Source organism: Pristis pectinata, chromosome 3 (genome assembly GCF_009764475.1).
Source record: "Pristis pectinata isolate sPriPec2 chromosome 3, sPriPec2.1.pri, whole genome shotgun sequence".
Classification (NCBI taxonomy): domain Eukaryota; kingdom Metazoa; phylum Chordata; class Chondrichthyes; order Rhinopristiformes; family Pristidae; genus Pristis; species Pristis pectinata.
In genome coordinates this window covers 55,500,398-55,528,358 of record NC_067407.1, presented here as the reverse complement: position 1 = coordinate 55,528,358, position 27,961 = coordinate 55,500,398, and the positions used below count along the sequence as shown (strand labels likewise).

The following is a 27,961-nucleotide window of genomic DNA, read 5'->3' as shown; positions in this document are numbered from 1 at the left end:
GCAGGTGTTCTGCGAAATGGTCACCTAGTCTGCGTTTGGTTTCACCTCATTTTCCATCTTGGAACCATGCAGCCTAATGGCATGAACATTGAATTCTCCCACTTTAGGTAATCCTGCCACCCCCCACCCCCCACCCCCACCATGCTTCTTCCCTTTCCTAACCTACCTTTTTTTTCCCCTTTCCTTACCTTTGACCCATCCCCCAGTTGATTGCTCTCCCCTCCTCCCCATCACTATCTCTTACCTGCATCTACCTATCACCACCTTGTGCCCACCCCACCTCCCCTCTTTTGTCCACCTATCACTGCTCTGCTTTTCCCTCCTATATATTGGGCTTCCCCCTTTCCTATCTTCAGTCCTGAAGAAGGATCCTGACCCGAAACGTTGACCGCCTGCTTTTCTCCATGGATGCCGCCTGGCCTGCTGAGTTCCTCCAGCGTCATTGTTTTTCATTTATCATCAAAGACCCCACCCAGCCAGGACATTCTATCTTCTCCCATCAGGCAGAAGACACAAAAGCCTGAAAGCACATACCACCAGGCTCAAGGACAGCTTCTATCCCACTGTGATAAGACTATTGAACGGTTGACACTTGACCTCACAATCTACCTCATTATAACCTTGCACCTTATTGTCTACCTGCACTGCACTTTCTCTGTAGCTGTGACACTTTACCCTGCATTTTGTATTGTTTTACCTTGTCAATACTGAACAAAACAAAATGTAATCAAGTTGCAATTCATTAGTTTCATGAACTTTTAAAATGCTCTTCATTGGAGGTCTTATTACAGGTTTCAATTGACAGTGTTCAAGAACTTGTGGGGAGCATAAGTATGTAAATTTTAATAAAAATAAAGTGAACCTTCCTGGATTGGATTCCCAGTGCTGGGATCAAGTCAGCTTCAGCAGGACCCCTTTAAACATCACTGCTGTTAGTCTACCAGTGCTATAAAACTTGATATTCCAGGAGTGACCAACAGTGCATATTCCTTGGAGTAATACGTTTGGGCTTTGCCCATGAAATTATGACCAGAAGGGCCCTGACATTGTAAGGACTGAGATTTGTCCCAAAAATGGTCATGGCTACAATTTTCACAAGAAAAAGAATCTGCGCCAAGCAAATGAATCCTAGGCCCAAGGTCCTCAGAGTTGCAAATACAGTACAGTAATACATTTCATTACTGTTACTTAAGTGAATTGGGACCTTTAATCTGAGCATATTTTGTTCAGACACTCAAGTTGTTTACACATTCAACAGGGAAAATGTAAAACACAAAATAAAGGAAGTTCATATGATTTTTTTATTGTGGAAAATAATTTAGGAATATTTAGATACATTTACACAGTCGCAAGAACGACCAACAATTAAAAATAACACAGATTACCATAACATTGTACTCTATTACTTTAGAAGATAAATTTGAGGCATCTCAAAATCAGGAATCATTTTTAACTAACAAGAACTGGGAAAAAATATTACAAGCAAATATAAAAAAAATCCTGGTTTATTTTCATCAATTTTTAATGTGCTTTCCAATATCCTTCTGAATTTATCACAAAAGAAAGTGATTTATCAGACTACTGGCATCTACTGAATAACAGACATTGCCAATCCAAGGTACCAATTAGCAGACATTTATTTGGCAGATCACTTATGATGTCGTAGTCTACAAAAAAAGTACTTCCCAAATCCAGAACAATGCCAGAAAAGACTTGCAGGTGGACAGACCCCTTTGCTATTGCATATTAACAAATACTTTGCTCAGTGCATTGCATTATTTCACATCACTTTGGATTTATTAAAGAAATTCCTCTTCCAACATGATCTCAGTTAATATCACTCAAGATTTTTTCTAATCATACATAAAAGATTTTCAATTAATGCCAGTCAGGAAACTGACCTCCTTTTCCACCACTCCAGAAAACTTCATAAAGCATCACACTTGGATTATGAGCCCCCGAGTTAGGAATGATCCAAAGCAATGATGTGTTGAGAAACTGCTTTATGAAGCCCTTTTAGACTTTCAAGTACTCATTTGATATGGTTCCCACTTCCAAGAAAACAGGAAAGCATTTTAAATCAATAAGCAAGCTCAGAGTAGAATCAAAAGGTGACTGAAAAATTGGACAATAAAAATAGGGCAGGCAAGACAAGATACAGTGAGGTGGGGCATTTAACTATCATCAAAAAATTAAATGATGCATTTTTGTACAATAGAGTTACTATAGCACTGATATTTATTAACACTTTGATCATTATATTTGAAGTTCTTCCGACATTGAGGGAAAAGTGACTGGCCAGTCCACAGAGTCTAAAATGTTCCAAGCTTGTGACTAATCAAAGCTATTTGGAGTTTGGCCAAACTGTGATGCGAAGATATAGTAGTCAAATCTATTTCTGCAGGCACTGAGTAAATAAGGCAGGCTCAGTCAGAATTCAAAAAGGAAATGCTGTGTTTCCGTCACTTTATTTTTGGAAAAGCAGCAAATACAGTCATAGAGCCTGCAAAAGAATTGCTGAATAACAGTTGGGTTAGGAGGGTTGACTCTTGAATGGAATACTAATCCTGAGATTTGCAATAGTAATACAAACAAAGTTTGTTTAGTAAGCTTCAGCTAACTTGCATTACAACACAGGTGTAACTTTTCACAGAACATTATTTTCTTAATATAAACATTTAATATGGTAATTAAGTGTTCCAAAAAAACTTTCATTCTACTTCCTAAATTACACAGCACAAATATATTTTAGTTATATGATTATATTTCAGAACAGACACAAGTACAACTACACACCACAAATACTAGGTTCAAAACAGTGTAGCTTTATGGATGATCAAAGATTTATTCAAGATACATAACTGAACCTTCTTTACTCAGTTGTCCACTTCATAAATCATATTATTTAAATGTTTATTTGAACACTTTAGCTGCCATACTGAAGATCATAATTAAAAAACAATGCCAACATATTATAACATTTTCATTTCTCTTGTAAATAAAAACATTTTAAAATATTCAAAAGCTAGTCTCCTACATGATGCGATCAATGGTGTGTTTCAGTTGAGTGTAAAACAAGTCTACTCAGGTGGGAAGCAACATAACCCTAGCAGCTGACACGGAACATAACTGCATCTGTATACTGCTGGTATAGTCCATATTTTTAACGAGATATGGATATAAAAACATAATATAGCAGAACAGGTTTAAATTGGTATGTTATTAAAAAGATTTTAACTCCACAGTTTGCTTTCTTTGTAATACATACTGTGCACTGATTTGAAGGCAACAACTTCCTCGATATCTGTTGAGACTACATGGCACATCCTGGTATAATCTGGGAAATTTGTAAACCCCTCAAAATATAAACTAATATTTATGATCACAGCAAGCTGTGCTGGTGATTTTGGGGGAAAATCAGTTTGCCTGCTGCCTCATCTAATGGACATACAAGAGCTACGGGGTTTCATTACTAGCTGTGCTTGTCTTGCAGAAATATGTATAACTGCTATGTAATAAAGCAGACTCAATTTACTCTATATTGTAATTCAGCAGAGAAGGAACAACAGAGACAGAGCAGCTGTACAAATACTAGATCAGTACTGTCACAGCTAAACAAATATTTAACATTGTACATGCTGACAGGAAGGAGCTGGATCTTGAATTTCTACTAACACGGCGCATTGAGGTTCTCGAATGTCAGAGTTGGTCACCAAATGTCGGAACTGCTCCTAGTTGACAGTTAACTAAAAGGTTTCTGCAAGGACAGATATATTTTGCACAACAGTCATACCTAAATATTGCTTGGGGAAATAACTCCTGGTAACTGCATTCGTGCCATATGTTTTGAAACCACTTGGTCAGAAGCAGTTTTGGAACAGACATTTTAATAGGATTTTTTTAAACTCCTGATAGGAATGATAGAATTCAGCATTACCCATTCATAACATATGCCAGTAGCTGCCAAGAATAAAGGCACTGGATGGAGGCTCAATTATTTCATTGAATAAGGAAGAAAAGCAATATACAAATAAAATGAACAGACATACATATCATTGTTGGCTTCATACACACAAAATAATTTATTTTTGCTAATGGATGTGGGGACAGGAACAAAAAGGGAAAGGCAACTGACTTTTACGAAATTATTATCTTATACTGCTGATTTTTCCCTCTATAGCTGGGCAATGCACCACAGTTATTCCCTGGACAGTAAACTTTATTTTAGGGTGAAGGGAAGGAAAAAAACCGATTCTGATACATTGTGGGTTTTCCTCTCAGAGCACAACTGTGTAAGTAGCATATGGAAAACAGAACAAGACCCATATAGTTCATCTTTGACCATTTATGGAAAAGATTCTGTAATTAAATTATACAATAATTGAGTTGCTAATCACTGAAATCAATCTCTCGCAATCAGATGAGAAAATCCCCGTGATTCAAAGTAGTATTTACTGGGTTTTCTGTTTTCAAAAGTGGTGGCCCACTAAGGGGCAAGACTTTACAGAGGTCCCGATATGAATGAAGTCCATTTTCTTAGTAATCTGCTCAAACATTGTAGAGTTGGCTGCAGCAACCTCATCTACCGTAGCATTCCCTGACAGCTGCTGCAAGGACAACACAGTAAAGTGAATATATATGTAAGAAGGGATGGGATGTGAATGGGCACGAGAGAGCGAGAGAGAGAGAAGTAACTGGAACAGTAGTTTGTCTAGTCATAGAAACCTCACACCAAACCTTTGAAAAGGACTATCAGAAAGAGGAGTAAGAAGTTGGCAGAGTGGAAGAGGAGGGAGAGAAAAAGAGAAACTGATACGTAAAGATATACTTTAAACATGCATTTACATGGAACAAAGACAAAAGGACGCAGTGGTAAATAAAGAGAATGGGAGTACACAAGCAAGAAGAGCCAGAGTGACAGGAATAGTTTAAAAGGTATCACAGTAGGAAGTAAATCATCTGAAAAAGAAAACCAAGTTCCACAAAAAAAAATTGCATGAGCATAAGATGGACAGCCATTTTACTTTTTGGGATTGTCATTCAGAAGATACATACAGAGAAACAGAAAGGAGTTTATCATGAAAAAAAATTAAAAGCAGTAAAAATATGATCAAGACATAACAGCAACGTCCTGTGGAAAAAAATGTTGGTTCAGATCTCTGACAGACCCAAAACAGACATCAACACAAAATCAGACAACCGAATGGTTCCCCGCTTTGGTTAAACCTTAATTAAAAAGGCAATATTTTTCACATACTTAGTCTGAAAAGGAATTACAAATATCAATGGAAAATGATTTAATTTAGAAAGGCAGTTAAAGGCTTGCATTTTATTGAATTTTACCTTTTTGTTATTTCTGAATTAGAAAAAATAATTTACAGATTAGGTTTCATGTTAACCAGAAACTTATGTGAAACCTAAGTATAGAAATCATAGAAAGCCATGTGCGAAGACTGCTTTTGCCTCTGGGACCTGGCTAAAATTTAGGTCAGGTAGACAGAGTTTCTTGCAACAGGATTGGAATTAATTTAAGCAGATTACTCATGGTGCCTTGGAAAAAAAAATTCCCATTAAAAAAAATTTAACCTGAAATATATCACTACTTTAAATTTATAACATGGAAGGTCATAATGCGTAATGTAACACTGACCTAGTAGTAATATCACTAATATTACTTCGGAAGCTTGCAAAGCAAAAGCTTGGAAAGTGTATCCAACCAACATTCATGTGTAATATGATGATGTATCAGCATTCCGATGAAGAATGGAATCATAATTTTAACTTGGCTTCTTATATCTTAACAGATAATATACAAGAAATGTGGAAAATCATAATCTTTTAACAAAATATGTTTTACCAATTTTGTACATTAACCTAGGTTGACCGAAGTAGGATGTTCTCCTAAATGAAAGATTACTATGTCTGCAAATTAAGTAACCATACTTCAACCCTACCACGCTATTGAGAATACAGTACCTTTGTAAAGTTGGATACATAAAAATCAAACATTTTGCACTACTATAACTATTTGAGTCCCCATAATCTCAGGAGGGTCTGCAGGCTATTGGATGACAACCACATATACTCCACCAGGCTAAACTGTAAATACCCCATGATGAATCCACAAAGAACATCTGTCACGTTGTGCCTTCCCAGCATCACTCTCGAGAGTCCCACAATGCACACCCACAGCACAACCAAAATGCGCAGTGGAACAGCTAAAACCAAGTGATTAAGGAAGAATCGGCCTCCCATTGCTGCTCTGGTTGCATGTCCCGATGGGAAGGAGTATCTATCCACAGAAAATGTAGCAAACATGTCCATCCTGTTGTGTGTGGGGCGACGCCTGCGGACCAATGACTTGACAATGCCAACCAGGACCAGGTCTAAGATTAAAGCTAAACAAGGAAACAAACTATTATTATTATATACATAATAACAGCTTGTGCAAATAAAGCATTTCTAATGTAACAAAGCACCCTGAAACAGTGAACAGATTTGAGACAGAACCACAGAAGCAGATTAGGACAGATGACCAAAGACTTGGTTGAGGAAGTACGTTTTGAGGAGCATCATAAAGGATGAAAGGCAGAGAGGTGAAGTTTTAGAGAGGATATTATGGAACCTGGGTCCAAGGGAGTAGAAAGCATGCTCATCAGTAATGGGACAATTAGGACTGCACAAAGGGTCAACTGAGGCAGTGCAGAGAATAGGTTTGAAGAGCTGGAAGAGACAGCTGGAGATGGGAGGTGGTGGTCAGTGGTGAGGCTGTGAAAGGTCTTGAAAAGAAGGATGAGGACTTTAACACCGAAAATTGCAAAAGTAGAAGTCAGCAGAGACTTGGACAAGTACAATTACGTAGGGCAAGGAAATGAGATGCCAATCAAGAGTTGATTGGAATACTTAAACCTCGGGGTAAGATATGGATGCAGATTTCAGAAGATAAACCGAGGAAGGCTGATGGTAAGGATGTGTGATTTGAGACACTTGAGTGGTCCAGAGGAGTGCTGGTGAGCCAGAATTGAAAGTATGAGCATAAATAATGATGTATCTTCTGATGATTTCACTGAAGAGAAGCATCTAATGTGTAAATGACAAATAAGAGGGGAACAAAGACAGATCTTTAGTGGACTTAAAAGGAAACAAAAAGTACCTAACGGGGAAGGGGAATCATCATAAGTTAATTTCCGTGGCTACAATCTAATACAAAAATTGTATCAAGCAAAAGCAAATGGATAATAAAAGAGAAATATTGGAGGATGAAATGGTCAATTGTGTCACGGGTTTCAGGACAGACAGATTACCACAGCCAAGGTTGCAAAGAGCACCTTTTGTGACTTTAAAAAGGCTATTTTAGTTTAGTTGCAGTAATGTGGCTGGAAGGTAGATTGGAAGGATTCAGGATGCAATAACCTTATTCAGGAACTTTTGATGAAAAGAAAAAGGGGTCTAAAGAAAGAGGCAATAACTTCCAAGGACAGCGAGGCATGCATGCTTTTATTCTGAAGGGAGAATTAATTATAGAAATTTTGAAAGCTGACTTGGGGGGGGGGCATGGGGAGGGAGATACAGGATGGAAGAACAGTATGGAAAGTGGTATCTAAGAAAGGGAACCATTAGCAATATCGGTAACATTAGACGAGAGGGGAAGTCAGGGTCAACAGTGGATCATAATAGAGTTACGTGAAAAAAGAAGTGGGGGCAATTTGAGCTTGGGGAGAGAATGCACTAGGTGGTATAGAACAAAGAGATAAATGCAATTTTAGGTATAGGGCAGCAAAGAAAATTTGGAGAGGTTTGAGCCATTGGGCAAAGCAAAAGGAGGGAAATGGTAACAGGTGTCTAAACAGATAATCTTTATCATAATTGATGAAAAAAGTCCATCATCGCCTTGTACCTGTTGGAGAAGATTGGAGAGGATAGTTTACTAGTTTGTGGCAGAAAGAAACTGGGTGTCATCTTTGCATTCCTGGCTAACCTTTGAATAATTATCCACTACTAACTGAAAAAGAACATGATAATCCTTAATGCATTGCAGCCAAATTTGGCGATGTGTGGTGAAACCAGTATTCTGCCAAAGATGTACAAGCCTACTTCATTGAACTCTTAGGAGAGCTGATGAGGATGTATAATACAGAGGATGATGAGGATGAAAATCATTCAGGTGAGAGAATAAATGGACGGGGGTATCAAAATTACTAGAGAGACAATGGTTCAGCAGATCAGAAGCTGCATGATGAATAATGGGCTAGACACAAAAATAGTGGGGAATTTTATAAAAGTAAGATAATTGAGAGATTTTTCCAGGGTGGATATGTGGCATTGGGAAGATTAAGGGATACGAGGATGAAGAACGAAACAGGAAGCTGATCTGCGATTCCCTTTTTGGTGATAAATGCGTGAGTGATGTTAAAAGGCAAGGTTGATAGTGAGGCCATAAGTCCAGGTAGGAGGGTTTATATGCAAGGAGTAATTTAGGGACAAAAGGATAGTGTACTTGGAGTGAAGCTAATCAGCTGAGAGTTACGGACGGGTCAGGGGAAGTTGAAAGGCTGTCTACTTAAGAAACTTGATCATATTTAGAAAGATGATCAAGGACATGAATATTGAATGATTGGAGTGAGGAGTGGAACAAGGCTTGAGGGAGAAGTTACCAAGGGAATAGAGAAACATACATTGGTCTTACCAATGTATGATTAAGAGGTTTTGGGCAGGGCACACCTGGATAGCAAAGTTACAATAGGGGAAAGGTTTTATCACTCCCCAGCTATGTCTCCATCAAATTCAAGGTCATACATTATAGAGCAGAATGCAGAGGGGCAGTGAGAGTGAGTTATACTGTAGAATCCAAAGGGTTAGAATGGAAAGTAGTGAATAGGATGAAGGAGATGAGAATAAGGAGATGAAAGACAGGTAGAAAAATATGACGTGGGAATTGAGGTTGCTGCTCACTACAAGGCAACAATGAGTACACTGATAGGCTTTGTAGAGAATGCCAAGACAGATACAGAGGGGAAAATATTGGATAATCCAAGAGGGAATCAAACCTGGGAAGGCATAGAGAAAGATGAGCACTGAAAGATTAAGGTTTAGGACTAAAGAACATGCAAGGGTGGAGACAATAAAGGGGGCACAATGCAGGTGGAACAGGAAAAAAGGAAAATGGGAAATAGAAGCACAAATATCAAGTCTTGAGCAGCAGCTATAACACAGGGAAGGCTAAATTATATAGCCGTGCTTACACGCTGGATATAATAAAACCACACCTTTAAGTACTTGGAGAGCAAAGATAAATTAGATTTAAAGTCAGAGGTGTAAAGGTGGATGTAGATTGCTGAATCCAACATATTGAGGTCAAGGTGCTGAGATGAGTGAAAGTTGCTAATCGAAAGATCACAATAATGAAGTAGAGTTACTGCAACTGTTAAATAGTCAAAAGTCATTTAAGTAGAATAAATGTGATAGCTTCCTATTGATTTATAATCAATTTATAATTATGAATCCAGATTAGATGATGTAAATTATTGATTTAAATTTCCCAGCTGTCGCTGCCAATAAATCAAATGCTGCTAGTATAATGACGGTAAAATACATAACCTCGGGTGATAAGATAAAGAGTCATGCTCGGTTTGTGGAGCAAGACTTTCAAAAGCAGAAGCTGACCAGAGCTGAAGGGATCTACAACTTACTGGGTAAATTTCAACCACTGTACCAAAGGAAGCTGACAATATTGATAGTGAATAAGGCTAACATGATTGAATCAAGCAAGTCAGCCGACTCATCACTGCAAGACCAACCCCTCCAATGCAACCCAAAGCCACTGTAAAACCCAGAAGAGAGATGTCATGACATGAAAAATATCAGTATCAATATCGTTTAACTGCAATATTTCTTTACCATTCTAACTGCTTGGTGGACATTAATTCCTAAAGTCTTCAACTACTTTGAGGAAGTAACAGGCATGATAGACAGAGGAGAGTTGGTGGACGTTGTTTACTTGATTTTCAGAAGGCCTTTGACAAGGTGCCGCACATGAGGGTGCTAAACAAGATGGGAGCCCATGGTATTACAGGAAATGTACCAGCATGGATAGAAAATTGGCTGACTGGCATAAGGCAAAGAATGGGAATAAAGGGGGCCTTTTCTGGTTGGCTGCCAGTGACTAGTGTTGTTCCCCAGGAGTTGGTGTTTGGTCTGCTACTTTTCGTGTTATTTGTTAATGATGTGGATGACAGAATTGATGCCTTTGTGGCCAAGTTTGCAGATGATACAAAGATAAGTGGAGGGGCAGGTAGTGTTGAGGAAGCAGGGAGTCTGCAGAAGGACTTGGACAGGTTGGGAGAATGGGCAAAGAAGTGGCAGATGGAATACAGCGTAGGGAAGTTTACGGTCATGCACTTTGGTAGAAGAAATAAAGGTGTAGACTATTTTCTAAACAGGGAGCAATTTCAGAAATTGGAGGTGCAGAGAGACTTGGGAGTCCTCGTCCCGGATTCCCTAAAGCTTAACTTGCAGGGTGAGTCAGTAGTAAGGAAGGGAAATGCAATGTTTGCATTCATTTCATGAGGACTGGAATATAAAGGCAAGGATGTAATGCTGAGGCTTCACAAGGCATTGGTTAGACCACATTTGGAGTACTGTGAGCAGTATTGGGCCCCATATCTAAGGAAGGCTGGCACTGGAGAGGGTCTAGGGGAGGTTTATGAGAATGATCCCAGGTGTGAAAGGGTTAATATACGAGGAGCTTTTGATGGCTCTGTGCCTGTACTCACTGGAGTTTAGAAGGATGAGGAGGGATCTCATTGAAAGCTACCGAATATTGAAAGGCCTGGATAGAGTGGATGTGGAGAGGATGTTTCCAGTAGTGGGAGAGTTTAGGACCAGAGAACACAGCCTCAGAATAGAAGGATGTCCCTTTAGAACAGAGATGAGGAGGAATTTCTTTAGCCAGAGGGTGGTGAATCTGTGTAATTTATTGCCACAGATGGCTGTGGAGGCCAAGCCATTGGGTATACTTAAAGCAGAGGTTGATAGGTTCTTGATTAGAAAGGGTGTCAAAGGTTACGGGGAGAAGGCAGGAGAATGGGGTTGAGAGGGAAAAATAAGTCAGCCATGATCGAATGGTGGAGTAGATTCGATGGGCTGAATGGCCTAATTTCACAAGCAATTTTGACTAGGATTTGATTCCATTTGTGAGAAAGACTATAATTAAATCACCACTTCCCTCTATAGATGGTGCTAGCCTCTTGCACATCATAAGGAGATGCATATGTTAAATTATTCCTCAAACACAGACAACACCCCCCCATTTCATGAATATGCAGAGTACAGAATTCTCAATCCCCATTCATTTTTAAATAAAGCTATTTTTAAACCATTTATTTTAGAACCCATTCAAGGAAGGCATGAAGGCTTAATATATGGATAGGCAACGAACTCTGGTAGTCTATCAGTATGAAGTCTTCATTCTGAGAGGGACAAAATTATAATTATCACAAGCTATGCACAAAATTTGCTTTCCTTTCAATGTTTATCAGGGTTGAGATGAGTCTGTACCAACTAATGCACAGAAATAAGCATTCTGAAAACATGAAAGCTGCATGGACCAAATCATTTATGATGTGGTGGTACAGTTGTAAGAAAATAACATACTAAACACATTTCATGCATTAGGATTACAAAGTGCAACTTTAGATATTAAAGAGCTGCTCAAACCTACACCTCTCTTGTCAGACTGAAAAGGATGTGTGTCATATTTTACATACACACCAGCTGATCTGCCAAGGTAATGCCCATCTTAAGTTGGAGGAAACTCTATGGCTCATAGAGTGGGTGGTGAATGAACATGATTCATCATTCCTTACGCTTGCCTATAATTTCTGTGAGAAACTGCATAGCAATGTTCTGCAATTAAAGAACCAGAACAATGAAGTGGCTGTTGGAGGTGATATAGGAACACAGTGAAGCAACTGTGCTTCTCCTATACAAATCATATTGAAGAATTCTGCCTGAGACTCTTAACCAGAAAGTGCAAAATAGAATATTCAATTGATGTTAGAAAACTTCCACAAAAAAAACCAAAATACAAGAAAAGTTTTCAACAAGAATTAAACATATAATGACAATATATTAATTGATCATTTTAGGGGGGGAAAAAAGAGCAAGAAGGGCAGTCATTTCATGTTACCTTCTTTCAACTAGAGCCAAAAATTTACAAGGATGTGCCAATATGCCAACTTCCCTTACAATTAACATTTAATTGATCTGATCACATCTTTCTCTATAGATAAGTTCAGGTCTTGGAACCTGCATTCACTTTCCATAAATGAATAATGAAATACCATGAAAAAAATTGATTAATTTTTTAAAAGCAATGAATTTGTGTCCGTCTAATAAAGGGAGCCCAAATGCAAAATTATTTTATCTTGGGTCACAACATCCATAGAATATTCTGTTTATCACAAACTGTGGGCAAAGGGAAAGCAGGAAGAGTCTGCATGCCTGAGGCTTGTCATTAAAGAGATGCTGACTTAGTGTGCTAGGCATTCTCACTCCCCATCTGCAGCTCTTTTTTAAAAAAAACAATTCCGTTTCCAAGAAAAAGAATTTGTTTTTCTGTACTCAGCCTTTTTCGGGCAGATGGTCAGGGAAGAAAACTTCCATTTTTACGCAAGATAGATGCAAGCACAGGAGCTGTTCTTGGGTAGGGAAAAATGTACAACAGAAATCAAAATAAGTTCCTATGCTGAAAATTGAATGTCTTGCATGTGTTTGGCCAAGAATGAACAAATATCAGCAAAGACAACTTTCAAATTTTGAACACAAAATGCCTCAAGAGCATGAATTCTGAACTACCATGTGGCTAACTTGCTCTTCCAATTAATATCACATTTGTTTCCATGCACAATAATTTTTTTACAGGCAAAATCAAATTGAGAATAAAATGATACCATGATAAACATTTTCGATGTGAAAGGAACAGCAAAATGTGTTTCACTTGTTTGAAATGCTCATTGATATCCACTACAATGAAATGCATGGTCATATTAACAACTTGGAACCTGAACTAGTGTGTCAATTATTTTTCTCAAAGGGTATAGGAAAGAAGGAACTGAAAGAAAAATCACTGCAGTGTGTGGAGAAATATTGGCATTCTGCATATGCTTGTCAGTCTTACAAGCTGGTAAAATATATTACATTCTAGTGTGCCTATACTAACCAAGTTCCAATTTATACAGTGTTCTAATCCTAGGATTTAATAGAAGGTACTATTGTAATCTGAACTGTTCCTTTAGGTTACTTTTAGTTAGACAAACCAGATAGTAAGTTATTCATGTTTTATTGCATGGAATAGTAGCCAAATTACATAGATTCCCCACAGAAGAATCTTGCTTCTCTCCTTGAAAACATGGGGAAAATAATAAACCATAGACTCTCGTCCTTTCATAGGATAAGTTAATGAATTTAATTTCAGACTAATAATAAGTACTCAAATGAAAATTAAAATTCAGCAGATCCTGAAAATCTGAAACAAAAAAACAAAAAGTACTGGAAACACACAGCAGGTCTGGCAGCATCTGTGGAAAAAGAAACTGAACTAATGCTTCAGGTCAAAGATCTTTCATCAGAACTCCTCAGTTTTAACTACCAGACAAAAACTTCAGACCTAAACCTTGGTGGTTCCTGTTAGAAAAAGTATTCTTTTATTGTTCCTTTCCATGTACTCCCAGGGGCTATGATGCTAATTTCTGCTCTGTTAGTGACTATCAACAGACTGGTCAATAAAATTGGCTAGTTTCCTTTCCCAAGTGAAACAAAGATTTAGATAAAACATCTGTTCTCAAAATTAATGGGGATAATCCTGCTAATGGCCTAGAATGAGGTAATTTACCCTCACGAAATCAGCTAAGAGTAGACTGGGTTATGGTCCCATAAATCAATGAAGGTCAGTGATTATCAGCATGCATTAGCTCTAGAATTAACAGATGTCCATTTGGAGTGACCAAAGGAACTATAACTTTTAATGAGCTACTTCCAATTGTACTATACAGTGCATATATATTTAGATATGGATGGCTTAATGTTAGATAAGCATATGCTACAAGCAGGATTAATCAGCTAAATGGATGACATTGCGTAACTGGTTTACCTAGTCTTTTCCAAAATTAATTCCTGGAATGAGGACCATTATCTAGGCTGCATCTATTGCCCAATTGTCCTGAACTGAGAAGGTTTGCTAGGACATTTCAGAGGCAGCAAGCTTCATGTCTTCATGTACATGGCTGTAGAACTGAAATCACAAAAACTAGAGAAGTTAAAGATGACAAGCTTTCCTCTCTAGTGAACTAGCTGTTGTATTTCTGACAAACCAATACCTTTTTGCTCACTTTAATATTCAAAACTAATATTAATTTATTTTTAGATTCTTAAACTACCATGGTAGGATTTGATCTGGATGCCCGTATTCATCCAGCAACAAGCACCACATATTATCTATGCCTGCAGCACCTGGCTTTAAACTGAAATTCTCTTTTTGTTGAAAATCACATCTAAAGAATAAAACTCAAGAAAAAAACGACAATCAGAAAGATAGAAACAGAGAACATTAAAAAAGAGAGGTCATTTGGCACTTTGAACATACTCTGGCACTTAGTATGACGAGCTGATGTATTTTGGGAAGACAAATGAAAGTAGGACTTTCACAAAACAGTAGGGTCCTGGGGAGTGTTGTAGAACAGGGGCCCTAAGAGTACATGGTTCCCCAAAAATGGCATCACAGGTAGACAGGGTGGTGAAGAAGGCTTTTGGCATGCTGGCCTTCATCAGTCAGGGCATTAAGTATAGAAGTTAGGATGTGATGTTGCAATTGTACAAGATGTTGGTGAGGCCGCATTTGGAATTCTGTGTTCAGTTTTGGTCACCCTCCTGATGGAAAGATGCCGTTAAGCTGGAAAGAGTGCAGAGGAGATTTACTGGGATGTTGCTGAGACTTGATGGACTGAGTTATGGAGAGAGGTTGAGCAGGTTGGGCCTTTTTTCATTGGAGCGTAGGTGAATGAGGGGTGATCTTACAGAGGTGTATAAGATCATGAGGGGCATAGATAGGGTTAATGCGAACAGTCTTTTTCCCAGGGTTGGGAAATCAAGATCTGGAGGACATAGGTTTAAGGTTAGAGGGGAGAGAGTTGATAGGAACCTGAGGAGCAACTTTTTCCACCCAGAGGGTGGTCAGTATATGGAATGAGCTGCCAGAGGAAGTAGTTGAAGCAGGTACAATAAAAACATTTAAAAGGTACTTGGACAGGTATATGGATAGGAAAGGTTTAGGGGGATATGGGCCAAACTTAGGCAAATAGGACAAGCTTAGATGGGAATCTTGGTTGGCATGGACCAGTTGGGCTGAAGGGCCTGTTCTGTGCTGTATGACTTAATGGCTGATTCTCCATCTCAGTAACATATTCCTGCTCAGTCCCCAAATCCTTTGATGCCTTTGGTGTCCAGTACTATATTGTCTCCTTTTTTATTATCTTTCAGCAACTTGGCCTCCACAGTGTTCTGTGAGAGATAATCCTATAGATTCACCATCCCAAGCAAAAAAATTGCTCCTCACGTCAATCCTAAATGTCTTATCTCACATCTTGAGACTGTGACCCCCAAGATCATGGGAAACATCCTGCTTGCCATATCTGTTTCATAATTTTACTTGGTCCCATGGTGTAATGGTTAGCACTCCGGACTTTGAATCCAGCGACCCAAGTTCAAATCTCAGTGGGACCTCACAAAGGCACGGTAGTAATAGCGTAATGCTATTACAGCGCCAGCAACCCAGGTTCAATTCTGGCTGCTGTCTGCAAGGAGTTTGTACGTTCTCCCCATGTCTGCGTGGGTTTCCTCCGGGTGCTCTGGTTTCGTCCCGCATTCCAAAGACGTACAGGTTACGAAGTTGTGGGCATGCTATGTTGGCACCAGAAGTGTGGCGACACTTGCAGTCTGCCCCCAGAACACTCTACGCAAAGGTGCATTTCACTGTGTGTTTCAATGTACATGCGACTAATAAAGGTATCTTATCTAGATCACCTCTCTTCTTAACGGTAGAAAATACAGGCCTATTCAACCAACCTCTCTTCACACAACAGTCCTGCCATCCCAGGAATTAGTCTGGTGAACCTTTGCACTCGCTATGGCAAGTATATCCTTCCTTAAGTAAGGAAACCAAAATTATTCAATAATACTCACCAAGACACTGTATAATTCTGGTAAGACATCCTTGCTTCTGTACTCAAAACCTCTTGCAATGACCTACATATCATGTGCCTTCTTAACTGTTTGCTGCAATTTTGCTGCAAAATTTAGTATTAGGACTGCTAAATTTGGAAATGTTAATGTACAAAGGGATTGATCACTACTTAATACTCTGCCCTTTTTGTTTTTCCTACTAAAGTGGATGACCTCACATTTATCCACCTTTTTTTTTGCATCTACCATATATTTGCCTATTCACTCAATTTGTCTAATCTGCTTTGAAGCTATTGTCCTCCCATTTGTTGTATTTAATGGCATGGGCAGAGCTGTATAGCTGTAGAAAGTACAGATGAAATACATGAATTATATCATTTTTACAGCAAAGAGACATCATTCAGTCCAACAGGTCCACGACTGTGTTTATGGTCTATGTGAGCCCTTTCTTCTCCCCTCAACTTGTATTTCTTTCTCATTCACACATACTTACCCTTAAAGGAAGGTGAGACTTCAACTTTATAAAAAGCTCTAGGTAGAATTTCTTTCAAATTATCTTCTGTATTTATTGATTAATTTATATTACAGATCTCCCCCACAAATGGAAACATCTTCTCTAAGTCTACCTTATCAAACAGTTTCATAATCCTAAAGACCTTTTACCAGATTACCTCTCAATCTTTTTCCCCCAGGAGAGGAGAGCCCCAGTCCATTTAATATTTCTTTATTTGATTTAACCTCATTTCTAGGATGAATCAAGTAAATCATTTAGTACCTTCACCAGTGATTCCATTATCAGTTTTACTTTTGGAGACCAGTACAGGTCATAGCACTCCAAGTCTGGTCTAACCAAAGTTATCATACCTGTGCTTCAATTTTACCCCTCTTGAAATCAATCCAAGTGTATGATCATCTTGTCCCACAGTCTCACCATCACTAACTCAGGGCTGTGTGGATGTATGCAATTCATATTGAAAGGTATCAGTGTGTCCAAGTAAAAACTTCAGATTTTGGGAATTGCTAGGTAAAGCTTGGAAGGTTCCATAAAACTCAATTAAAACTGCCTTGTCAGATTATTTTTTTTCTGTGCAGAAGCAATACAAAATGAAAGTCACAATTTTAAAAGGGAAGACTGAACAAAAAGACCTAGGGGTGAACATCCAAAAATCTTTGAAAGTGCCCAGATAAGTTGTTAAGACTGTTAAAACACATACAACCTCATAAAAGGAGGCACCAGATAAAAGCGAAGAGCTTATGCTAAACATTTATAAATTTCTGGTTAGGCTCCATTCAAGTATTAACTTACGATTTTGCAGTTTAAGAAAGATGTTAAGGTCTTAGAAAGAGTTCAGAGGAGATTTATTAGAATGGAACCAGTTACATGGAGAGACCAAAGAAGATTTTTCAGGTTATAACTAGAATAGACAAGATGGATAACACCAATGGATGTGCTGTTTCTGGATTTTCAGAAGGCCTTCAAAAAGGTGCCACACACACAAGAGGCTATTGAATAAAATTAGAGCACATAGTATCAGGGGATGGATTGGGGATTGAGAAACAGACAGAAAACATTAGAGATGAATAGAGCATTTTTGGGTTTGTATGCTGTGACTAATGTGAATACTTGAGATAACTAACTCTATATTGTTCCAATATCATCAGCGTTAAGTTAAACCTACTTTTTTCTGTAAATCTATGCTTGTGAGTTAGTCATTTTTATTAAGGGAAATAAATCCTTGCTGTTCATCCTATTCAGCCGGATGATAATTTCATTAAATTTCCCATCAATCCAAGTTTAGCTAAACCTTCTTCATAACTAAGCCACACCAGCTCTGAGATCATTCTTGTAAACCTTCTGCAACCCCTTCAATGTTATTACATCTTTCTTGTTAATGCAGCATTCTAACTGTGGCCTTATTACAGTACTAAATAGTTCGAGCATGACCATATATATTCTATACTCTGCCAATGAAGGCAAATATCCTGTACTCCTTCATATTCACATCATCTTTCACTTCTGCTATCATTTGGGACTTACGAACATACGCTCTAAAAGATTCTGAATTGTGTGGAGAAATAGAAATCAGCATTTTAATCATATATACCTTTACCTTGCTTGACCTCCTTAAATGCAGTACCCAACAACTCCAGACTGAATTCCATTTATCACCTTTCTGCCAAACTGATCCACTGACATCTTCCAACCATCTATAGTGCTCTTGTTTACAGCTTGTTTTTGAATCATTGGCACAGAAGGCTTCCACTTTTCTAAATAATCAATATAATCCAAAAACACTTGGGGCACAGGCACTGCTCCTGTTGGAACCACACTGTAAACATTCTTCCAGACACTGAAGCACTTTCTGACCATTACTATTTGCTCTCAGTCACCGTTCCAATATTGAATCCACTTTACTTCCACTTTCTCTTTTCCCCTTCTCATTATTTTGCCAATAAAGACTCTGTCAAGAGCCTACTAAAATCTGTGTAAACATCCTTCTGACTCTGTCAGCTCCTCAAAAAGTTTTATCAATTAGGGGAGAGATAACCATTCCTTAAGTTTTATCTTTTATTAAACTGCAGCCTCCAAGAATTATGCCATACCTTTGAATGTTTTCCAATTCAATCCACTTGTGGCACTGAAAGAGTTTTCCAATTAATCACCTTCCCCTATAGTTAGTCCACATACTGAATGCTACTGGGATTGATATCACTAAATCTAACACTTCTTCAGGCAGTACATTCCACATCACTGCAAATTCCAATCAACAAAACCTCATCTTCCTTCTGGTTACGATCCCTTTCCCATTGCTAATGAATGGGGTAAGGATGGATGTGAATGAAACTGTTTAAACTCCACTTCTTGCTTGGATTTAGCATGGCTTTATACAGCCACTATTGGTTTGTTTTGGGGAAGATCCCCTCTGACCAATTTGACTGAATTTTTCTGAGGTAACAAAGTGTATTTATTAAGGCAATGGAATTGATGTAGTCCACATGGACTTCAGTAAGGCCTTTGACAGGATGCTACACTGGAGGACTGATGTAAAGCCTGTGGGATGCAGGCAAATTGGAACTAAAATTTGCTTGGTATAGAAGACAAGGGGTGATGATGCAGGGTTGCTTTTGTGACTGGAAGCCTGTAACCCAGTGGTGTATCACAAGGATTAGTACTTGGACCCTTATTTTTTTTTTATCCGATACATTTAACTATTTGGATATGAATGTGAGAAGTATGTTTAATAAACTGGTAGGTGACATGGAGATTGGTGGCATTGTTGATAGTAAGAAGGGCAGTCTTCAGCTACAGGATGATGTTAATGAGTTGGTAAGATGGGCAGATGGAATTTAGTCTTGATAAATGTGAGGAGAGACATTTTGTCATGACTAATAAAGCTAGAACATAAACAATGGTAGAGCCCTAGGGAGTACTGAGGAACAGAGAGACTCTGGCATACATCCAAAGATCCCTGAAGGTGGCAGCATGGGTAGATAAATTGATAAGAAGGCATAAGAGATTCTTGCTTTCATTAGCCAAGGCATAGAATATAACATAGAACATAGAACAATTACAGCACAATTCAGGCCCTTCGGCCCACAAAGCTGTGTCGAACATGTCCCTACCCTAGAAATTACTAGGCTTACCCATAGCCCTCTATTTTGCTCAGCTCCATGTACCTATCTAACAGTCTCTTGAAAGACCTTATCATATCAGCCTCCCGTTCGCGGCTCCTGGACTTGGGAGAGTGATATAAGAGCAGGGAGGTTATGAAACAACACTATAAAACATTAGTTAGGCCACTACTGTGTACAGTTCTGGTTACCACACTGTAGGAAGGATGTGACTGCACAGGAAAGGTTAGAGGCCAATCATCAGGATATTGCCTGGGATGGAGCATTTCAACTATGAGGAGAGATTGTATAAATTCGGCTTGTTTTCCCTGGTGCAGAGAAGGCTGAGGGCATACCTGATGGAGGTATAATAAATTGAGGGGCATATACACATATACAAGGTGGATAGTAAGGAACTTTTCCCTATGGTGGAGGTATAGTAAACCAAAGAACAAAAGTTCAGCGTAAGAGGCATAGAGGGGATCTGAAGGTGAAATTTTTTTCCACCCACAGAGTGATTGGAGTTTCAAATGTACCACCTAAGAGAGTGGTGTAAGAAGAGACTCTCACAGCATTTAAAAAGTATCTAGACGAGCACTTGAATCTCCAAATCATAGAGTCCAAGGACCAAATCTTGATAAATGGGATTGGTAAATAACTGGGCACTCGATGGTCAGGATGGACAGCGTGGGCCGAAGGGCCAGTTTCTGTGCTGTATTGCTCAATGACTCTTACCCAACAGTAGGTTGAGCAGCACTTCCTGGCCGGCGGCGCTGTCGCTCTTCCACAGGCAGTACAAGGTGCCCGCTATCCAGGGGATGCCGTGGCCCGACACCTCGATCAGCTTCATGATAGGCCGGGCGCTGCCCCAAGGCGAGTCCTCGGTGGCGCACACGCCCAGGCGCTTGGACAGCCACAGGTCAATGGCCAGCAATGACCGCAGGGCGATACCAAGCAGCGACGGGTTCAGCTTCATGCAGTCTTCCTCGGGCAGCTGCGACTGTGAGCAGCCGGCCGCGGCGAGGCAGGAGGAGGAGGAGGAGGAGCCCGAGTCCCGGCGCAGGCCGTGGCCCTCCAGCTGCGTCGCCCGGTGCCGTGGCGATGGCGGCTCCGAGCCCGGTCTCTGCAGAAGGCCCGGCGGCCGGCTCTGCACCAGGAACTCCAGCCTCCCGCCGCTGCGCGTCTCCCGTTCGCGGCTCCTGGACTTGGGAGAGTGAGCCGGCATCTTCGCGATCGGCGGCTGGGGTCTGGTGTCAGGGGCTCAAGGTCCGGCTCCCCCGGTGCGACACGACGCCGCCATCTTCCAGCAGCACCGCCCCACGGGACGGGACCAGCGGCGGCGCCGCTGCGTCACCTGTCAATCAACGCTCGCAGTCGCGCCCGTCCGCACTGACATTGAAGGTACTGCAACCTCGGAGCCGTACGCACTGACACAGGCATCAAATGGGCTGCAACAGTGCCTGGCTGCTGTGTTGGCATTGAATAAACTGCAGAGACAAGAGCCGCATGCACTGACATTGAACGTTCTGCAACAACGGAACGGCACCTGCAGCGTTAAATCTATTGGTATTGGTTTATTATTGTCACTTGTACCGAGGTACAGTGAAAAGCTTGTCTTAGAAACCGATCGTACAGGTCGATTCATTACACAGTGCAGTTACATTGAGTTAGTACAGAGTGCATTGATGTAGTACAGGTAAAAAAAGCAATAACAGTACAAAGTGTCACAGCTACAGAGAACGTGCAGTGCAGTAAGGTGCAAGGTCACTACAAGGTAGATCGTGAGGTCATAGTCCATCTCACTGTATAAAGGAACTGTTCAATAGTCTTATCACAGCAACAATGTCCACCTGTTTTGGCACTGAATGAATGGCAGCAAAGGATTTGGATTTGAGAAGTAGAATATAGAACAGCACAGCACAGGAGCAGGCCCTTCGGCCCACGATGTGGTGCTGAACAAATTAAAATTGAACGCCTAACTAAACTAATGCTTTCTGCCTACAGAATGTCCATATCCCTTCATTCTCTGCACATTCATGTACTGATCTAAGAATATGTTAAACACCTCTGTTGTATTTCCCTCCACAACCACCCCTGGCAGCGTATTCCAGGCACGCCTCTCTGTAAAAAAAAACTTGCACCGCACATCTCCTGTGAATTTACCCCCTCTCACTTTAAATGCATGTCCTCCAGTACTGGACATTTCGACCCTGTGAAAAAGGTACCAGCTGTCTATCTATGCCTCTCATTATCTTATAAACTTCCATCAGGTCTCTCCTCAGCTTCTGCCACTCCAAAGAAAACAACCAAAGTTTGTCCAACCTCTTCTTATACAACATGCCCTCTAATCCAGGCAGGATCCTGGTAAACCTCTTCTGCACCCTCTCCAAAACCTCCACATCCTTCCTATAATGGTGCGACCTGAATTGAAAGCAACGCTCTAGCTGCAGCCTAACCAGAATTTTATAAAGCGGCAACATAACTTCCTGCCTCTTGAACTTAATGCCTCAACTAATAAAGGCAAGCATGCCATATGCCTTACCACCCTATTAACATATGGAGCCACTTTCAGGGAGCTACTGACTTGGATCCCTCTGTACATCAACACTGGTCCTGCCATTAACTGTGTACTGTCCCTTTACATTTGATCTCCCAAAGAGCAACACCTCATGTTTGGCCAGATTGAACTCCATCTGACATTCCTCTGCCCATATCCATAACTGATCTATATCCTGCTGCATCCTTTAGCAAAATTCTACACTATCCACAATGCCACAAGGTAGAGGAGCATCAATCTCTCGCACCTGCTCTGCCAAATTCAATATTTCCGTATGACTTATGACAGAGAAGAAGGCCATTTGGCCCATAGCGTCTATGCCAACTCACGGAGCAATTCCATTCCTCCTACTAATTTTCCCCTGTAACCTCTCCATGTTGTCATCAACTACCCCTACATTCTACCGCTTATCATCCGAAGGGGAGTGGCCAATAATCTTTTACCGCAGCATCAATATCCTGCACTAACTCCATATATCTTGATGCCCCTAATTATACTGTAATTTATTGATCTCTGTATTGAATATATTCAATGAATGAGCCTCCACAACCTTCTTGGGCAGAGAATTTCAAAGATCCACTGCTCTTTATGTGAAGAAATTTCCTCCCATTTCAATCCTGAGTGGCTGGTGCCTTATTTTGAGACTGTGACCCCGATCCTCCACACTCCAGCCAAATGAAGCCTTATTCCCACATCTACCCTGTGAAGTCCCATAAGAATTTTGTAAGTTTCTATGAGGTCGGATTTTGAACTCTGGAGTGTACATGCTCAGTTGATGTGCTAGCGTTGAATGAACTGCAGCAACATCTGAGTGCCTTGAATTAACTTGAACAACAGAGCTGCACCAAATGATGTAGGATAAGCTGCAACATGTTTTAAGAACATAAGAAATAGAAGTAGGAGAAGGCCATGCCACCCTCGAGCCTGCCCTACCATTAACAAGATCATGGCAGATCTTCCACTTCAACCACATTTTCTTGTCCTATCCCCATATCCCTGCTAACCAAAAATGTATCAGTCTCAGTTTTGAATAACTGAGCTTCCTCTGGGGTTGAGAATTTGAAAGAATCACCAATACGATACAATAGTGGTGTTTATGAGGCTGTTTAGATAGACACATGAATATATAGGAAATGGAGGGATACGGATCCTGTACAGGCAGAAGAGCTTTAGTTTAATTCAGTATCATCTTCAGTGTGGGCTGAAGGGCCTGTTCCTGTGCTGTACTGTTCCATGTTCTTTTCTGAGTGAAAAAAAATTCTCCTCGCTTCATTTCTTAGTGGCATTGAATAAACTGCAAGCAAAACTGAAATTGTTCACATTCAATAAACTGCAACTACATTGCATATGCCATTGAATAAATTGCAGTTGCAACTACTTTACATTGAATTAACAGCACTAATGCATCTATACTCACATTGAATGCACTGCAGCTATGCCTGCTCACCCTATACAGGCATTACACAATTTTCAGCAACACTTGAGTAAACTAGTATCACCTCCGTCCCATGACTTTGATGAACTGCAGCAACAGAGCAATGCTGCTGCAGTTCATTAAATGACAATAGTGCAGCTGTCTTGCTGAATTAATTGAGTGTATGTACACCAATATTCAGAACAATGTGAGATGATCTCATAGAAACTTACAAATTTCTTACTGGATTTCACAGGGTAGATGTGAGGGCTAATGCTCCTCTTGGCCGGAGTATCTAGAACCAGAGGTCGAAGTCTCAAAATAGGGTGTCCGCTATTGAGAACCGAGATGAAAGGAAATTTATTCACCCAAAATGAAGTGAGTCTTTGGAATTCTCTACAGCATTGCACATAGTGGCATTGAATGAATTGCATAAAGGTTGTACTGCATTTCTGTTGAATGACCTGCAGCAATGCCTACCTATACTCCCTTTGAATGAACCACATCAATGTCTGCTTGTTGTGCATTGGCACTGCATGAACTATAGCAACACCTATATGCAGTGTGATTGAGTAACCCATAGTTATGCCTCCATCTCCTGACATTGAAGGAGCTCCAGCAACAGAGCTGGGCATAGTCAGAGAATGAACAGCAGCAACAGAGCTGTATGTGTTGATACCATTACGAACAGCAGCAATGCCTCCCTGGATTGGCACCGAATGAGCCTTGAGCTGCAGCAACAGAATTGAATGAACCGGCATTGAATGAACTTAAGCAATACCTCCTGTATTGGCATTGAATGAACTGCCGCAATGCTTGCCTGTCCTGCACTGATATTGCATGAACTGCAGCAACATCTGCATGTACAGGCATCAGATGAATGCAGCAACATAGCTGTGCATTAACTGAACTGAAGCAATGCCTGAATGAGATGACGTTGTGTGAATTGTGCAACAGAGGTGCACGTATTGAAATTTAATAAACTGCAACATCAGAACTGCATGCACTGTCATGGAATGACTTGCAGCAAAGGGGAGCTGCACTTATTGGCATTGGATGAACAGCAGCAGGTTTTTTTTTAAGGGTCCTTTTTGCTATATGAGTTTTAGGAGGTTTAACGAGGTACATGAGGCTCAGGGAAGCGACAGTGCTCTAGAGATGATCTTCACGTCATCCTGGAGATAGATATCTAATACATTTGTGTGGTGGTTCCTGTGCCAGATTGATCAGCAGTCCTCTGCTGTTGGATTGATCAGGATAAGTGAAAACAGTGCATAGCATGTTTGATCTACTGCCCCAGGAGGTATCCATCAGTTCCTGTAGAAAATGCACTCTTCCCTTGACCTTGGCTCTGATGTCCCAGAGATGTTGCCAGTAGCTCAGTGTATGATCAAGGATATTGCCGAGGTAGTTGGGTACTGGATTGTGAGAGAGTGGCCAGCTACAGAAATGGACATAGATCCATAGATCTATATAATCCAACATCCATCGATCCCTCAAGGTTGCCGCGCAGGTCGATAGGGTTGTTAAGAAGGCGTATGGTGCATTGGCCTTCATTAATTAGTTGGGGTATTGAGTTCAAGAGCCGCAAGGTGATGTTGCAGCTCTATAGAACTCTGGTTAGACCACACTTGGAGTATTGTGTTCACTTCAGTTGCCTCATTATAGGAAGGATGTAGAAGCTTTAGAAAGGGTGCAGAGGAGGTTTACCAGGATGTTGCCTGGATTGGAGAGCATGTCTTATGAGGATAGGTTGAGTGAGCTAGGGCTTTCCTCTTTGGAGCGAAGGAGGATGAGTGGTGACTTGATAGAGGTGTACAAGATGATGAGAGGCATAGATCGAGTGGACAGTCAGAGAATTTTTCCCAGGGTGACAATGGCTAACACGAGGGAACATAATTTTAAGGTGATTGGAGAAAGATATAAGGGGGTTGTCAGGGGTAAGTTCTTTACACAGAGAGTGGTGGGTGCGTGGGGGCAGATACATTATGGACATTGAAGAGACTCTTAGTTAGACACATGAATGATAGAGAAATGGGAGGCTATGTGAGAGGGAAAGGTTAGATAGATCTTAGAGCAGGATAAAATGATGGCACAACATTGTGGATTGAAGGGCCTGCATTGTGCTATAGTGTTCTATGTTCTATGGACATGAAGTTCATAAATGGCTTTCAGGTTGTTCAGATTGAATGCTGAAATGACAACCTTGTCAGTGTTAGGTTGAAGTCTCCATTTTCTGAAGTAGAGTTCTGGAGAATGAACATCTCCTGTGTGTTTTTTTCAATAGCTTGACATTCTTCAGCCTGGCACACCAAGGACTAGTTATCAAAAAAAAGACATGACATTGTGAGAGGGAGGTCACTAGTATCTATGTGGAATAGGGCCAGTGTCAGGACTGATCCCTGCGGGAGCTCATTATTGATTGTGTGTGAGTGGTTGATTTGCTCTTTAAAAGTGTACTTGGAACTGTTTGTTAGCGATCATGGAATTAATTAGCAAATAATTTTTGGAGAGATTCAGCAGCGTGCCTATATGCTGCACTGTGCCATCGGTGCAGAAGAGGTCAACAAAGTTCACTGCTGCCTTCAGGCATCTTGGAATCTGGCCATGATGTGAGACATCAGAGGCAGGGTCTGCCTAGAACAGTTGTGCCCTACATGAAAGTTACCTGTTGAGTGGCTTTGCTGCTTCAAGGATTTGATGAACTGTGGTGATGGAGCTGTAAGTACTGGCACTGAATGAGCAGCAGCACTGGAATTGCATCAATTGAACTGCATATTGACTGCAGCACTGAAGCTGCATATAATTGTAATGAATGAATACCAGTAGTAGAGTTGCATATACTAGCAATGGATGAACTGCAGGAATACCTGAACATACTGACATTGCACTGACCATAATGACTTTGAATGAACTGTAGCAGCAGAACTGCATGCATTGGCAATGAATGAATTCCAATGTTTTTGTATACTGATTGAATAAACTGCAGCAATTCCATACACTGGCATTGAATAACCTGCTGGAAAGGAGCTGCAGTTATTGGTATTGAATGATCTGCTGCAATATAACCGCACATGCTGGTGTTGAATGAACTGCAATATGTCTTATCATTGGGAAAATTGTAACTATAACCACACATACGAGTACTGAATAAACTGAAGCTACAATTGCAGGTACTGGCACGGAATATATAGTAGCAGAAGGAAAAAACAGAAGAACAGAGTTTATTTAAATATAGAAAAATGCAGAAAGCTGTAGCACAAAGGGATTTGGAGCTCTTGCGAATGAGACAGAGAAATTTAGCACACAACTGCAACAGGTAATTGAGAAACCTAATAGAATATTTCAAGGGAGTTGGAGTATAAAAGTAGGCAAGACTTACTGGAACTGCACAAAGCACTAGTAGACCACTTCTAGACTATCATGAACAATTTTGGTCCGTCTGTTTACAGAAAGCTATTATTTCATCGGAGGCAGTTCCGAGAAGTTTCACCAGGATGATTCCAGGTATGGAGGGATTGACCACAAGAAAGGTTAAACAGGATGGGACATTGTTCTTTGGAGTTTAGAAGAGTGCGAAGAATTTTATTGAAACATATAAGATTCCCAGGAAGCTAGATGGGATAAATGTTGAGAGGATGTTTCTTCTCATGGGGAGTCCAGAACCAAAGGACATGTTTTCAAAATAAGGAGGTACCCATTTAAGACAGATGAGGAAGAACTTCTTCACTCAGAGGACTGTGAGTCTTTGGAACTCCTTGCACAGAGAGCTGTGGGGGCTGAGTCCTTGGGTATATTTTAAGGCTGATATAGATTCATGTCTAATCAGTAAGGGAATGAAGGGTTTTGGGGAAAGGACAGGAACATGGACTTGAGGAATGTCAGCTCAGCCATGATCTATTGAATGGCAGAGCAGGCTTGAGGGACTGAATGGCTTACTCCTGTTTCCAGTTCTTTTGGTCTTATTACATGCATTGTATGAATGGCAGTAAATGAACTGCTTGCATTTATTTTAAATAACGCACAGCATATTTTGGCATTGAATAAACTACATCTACAACTGTATGTATTGGACTGAATTAACTGAAAATACACCTGCATTTTCTGGCATTGAATGTATTGCAGTACCAGAGCTGCAATTA

General features: G+C 40.3%; 1 protein-coding gene across 3 annotated transcripts; it reads right to left on the bottom strand.

Moving 5' to 3' along the window:
- Positions 1-1,303: 1,303 nt before the first annotated feature.
- Positions 1,304-24,654, bottom strand: plpp6 (phospholipid phosphatase 6). 3 transcript variants are annotated; one of them, XR_007955953.1, is made up of 3 exons: positions 20,584-24,654; positions 14,150-14,290; positions 6,263-6,398 (listed from the first exon to the last, which is right to left on the bottom strand). XR_007955953.1 is itself a non-coding variant. In XM_052010993.1 (2 exons), the coding sequence occupies exons 1-2, from the start codon at positions 21,071-21,073 to the stop codon at positions 4,579-4,581; spliced, it is 519 nt and encodes a 172-aa protein (XP_051866953.1). In that variant the 5' UTR covers positions 21,074-24,653; the 3' UTR covers positions 1,304-4,578. The 3 variants fall into 3 exon arrangements, 2 of the variants coding, with proteins under 2 accessions (XP_051866953.1, XP_051866951.1); XM_052010993.1 differs by lacking the exons at positions 6,263-6,398; positions 14,150-14,290 and adding an exon at positions 1,304-4,607 and having other exon boundaries at positions 20,584-24,653; XM_052010991.1 differs by lacking the exon at positions 14,150-14,290 and having other exon boundaries at positions 1,304-6,398; positions 20,584-24,652.
- Positions 24,655-27,961: the final 3,307 nt, after the last annotated feature.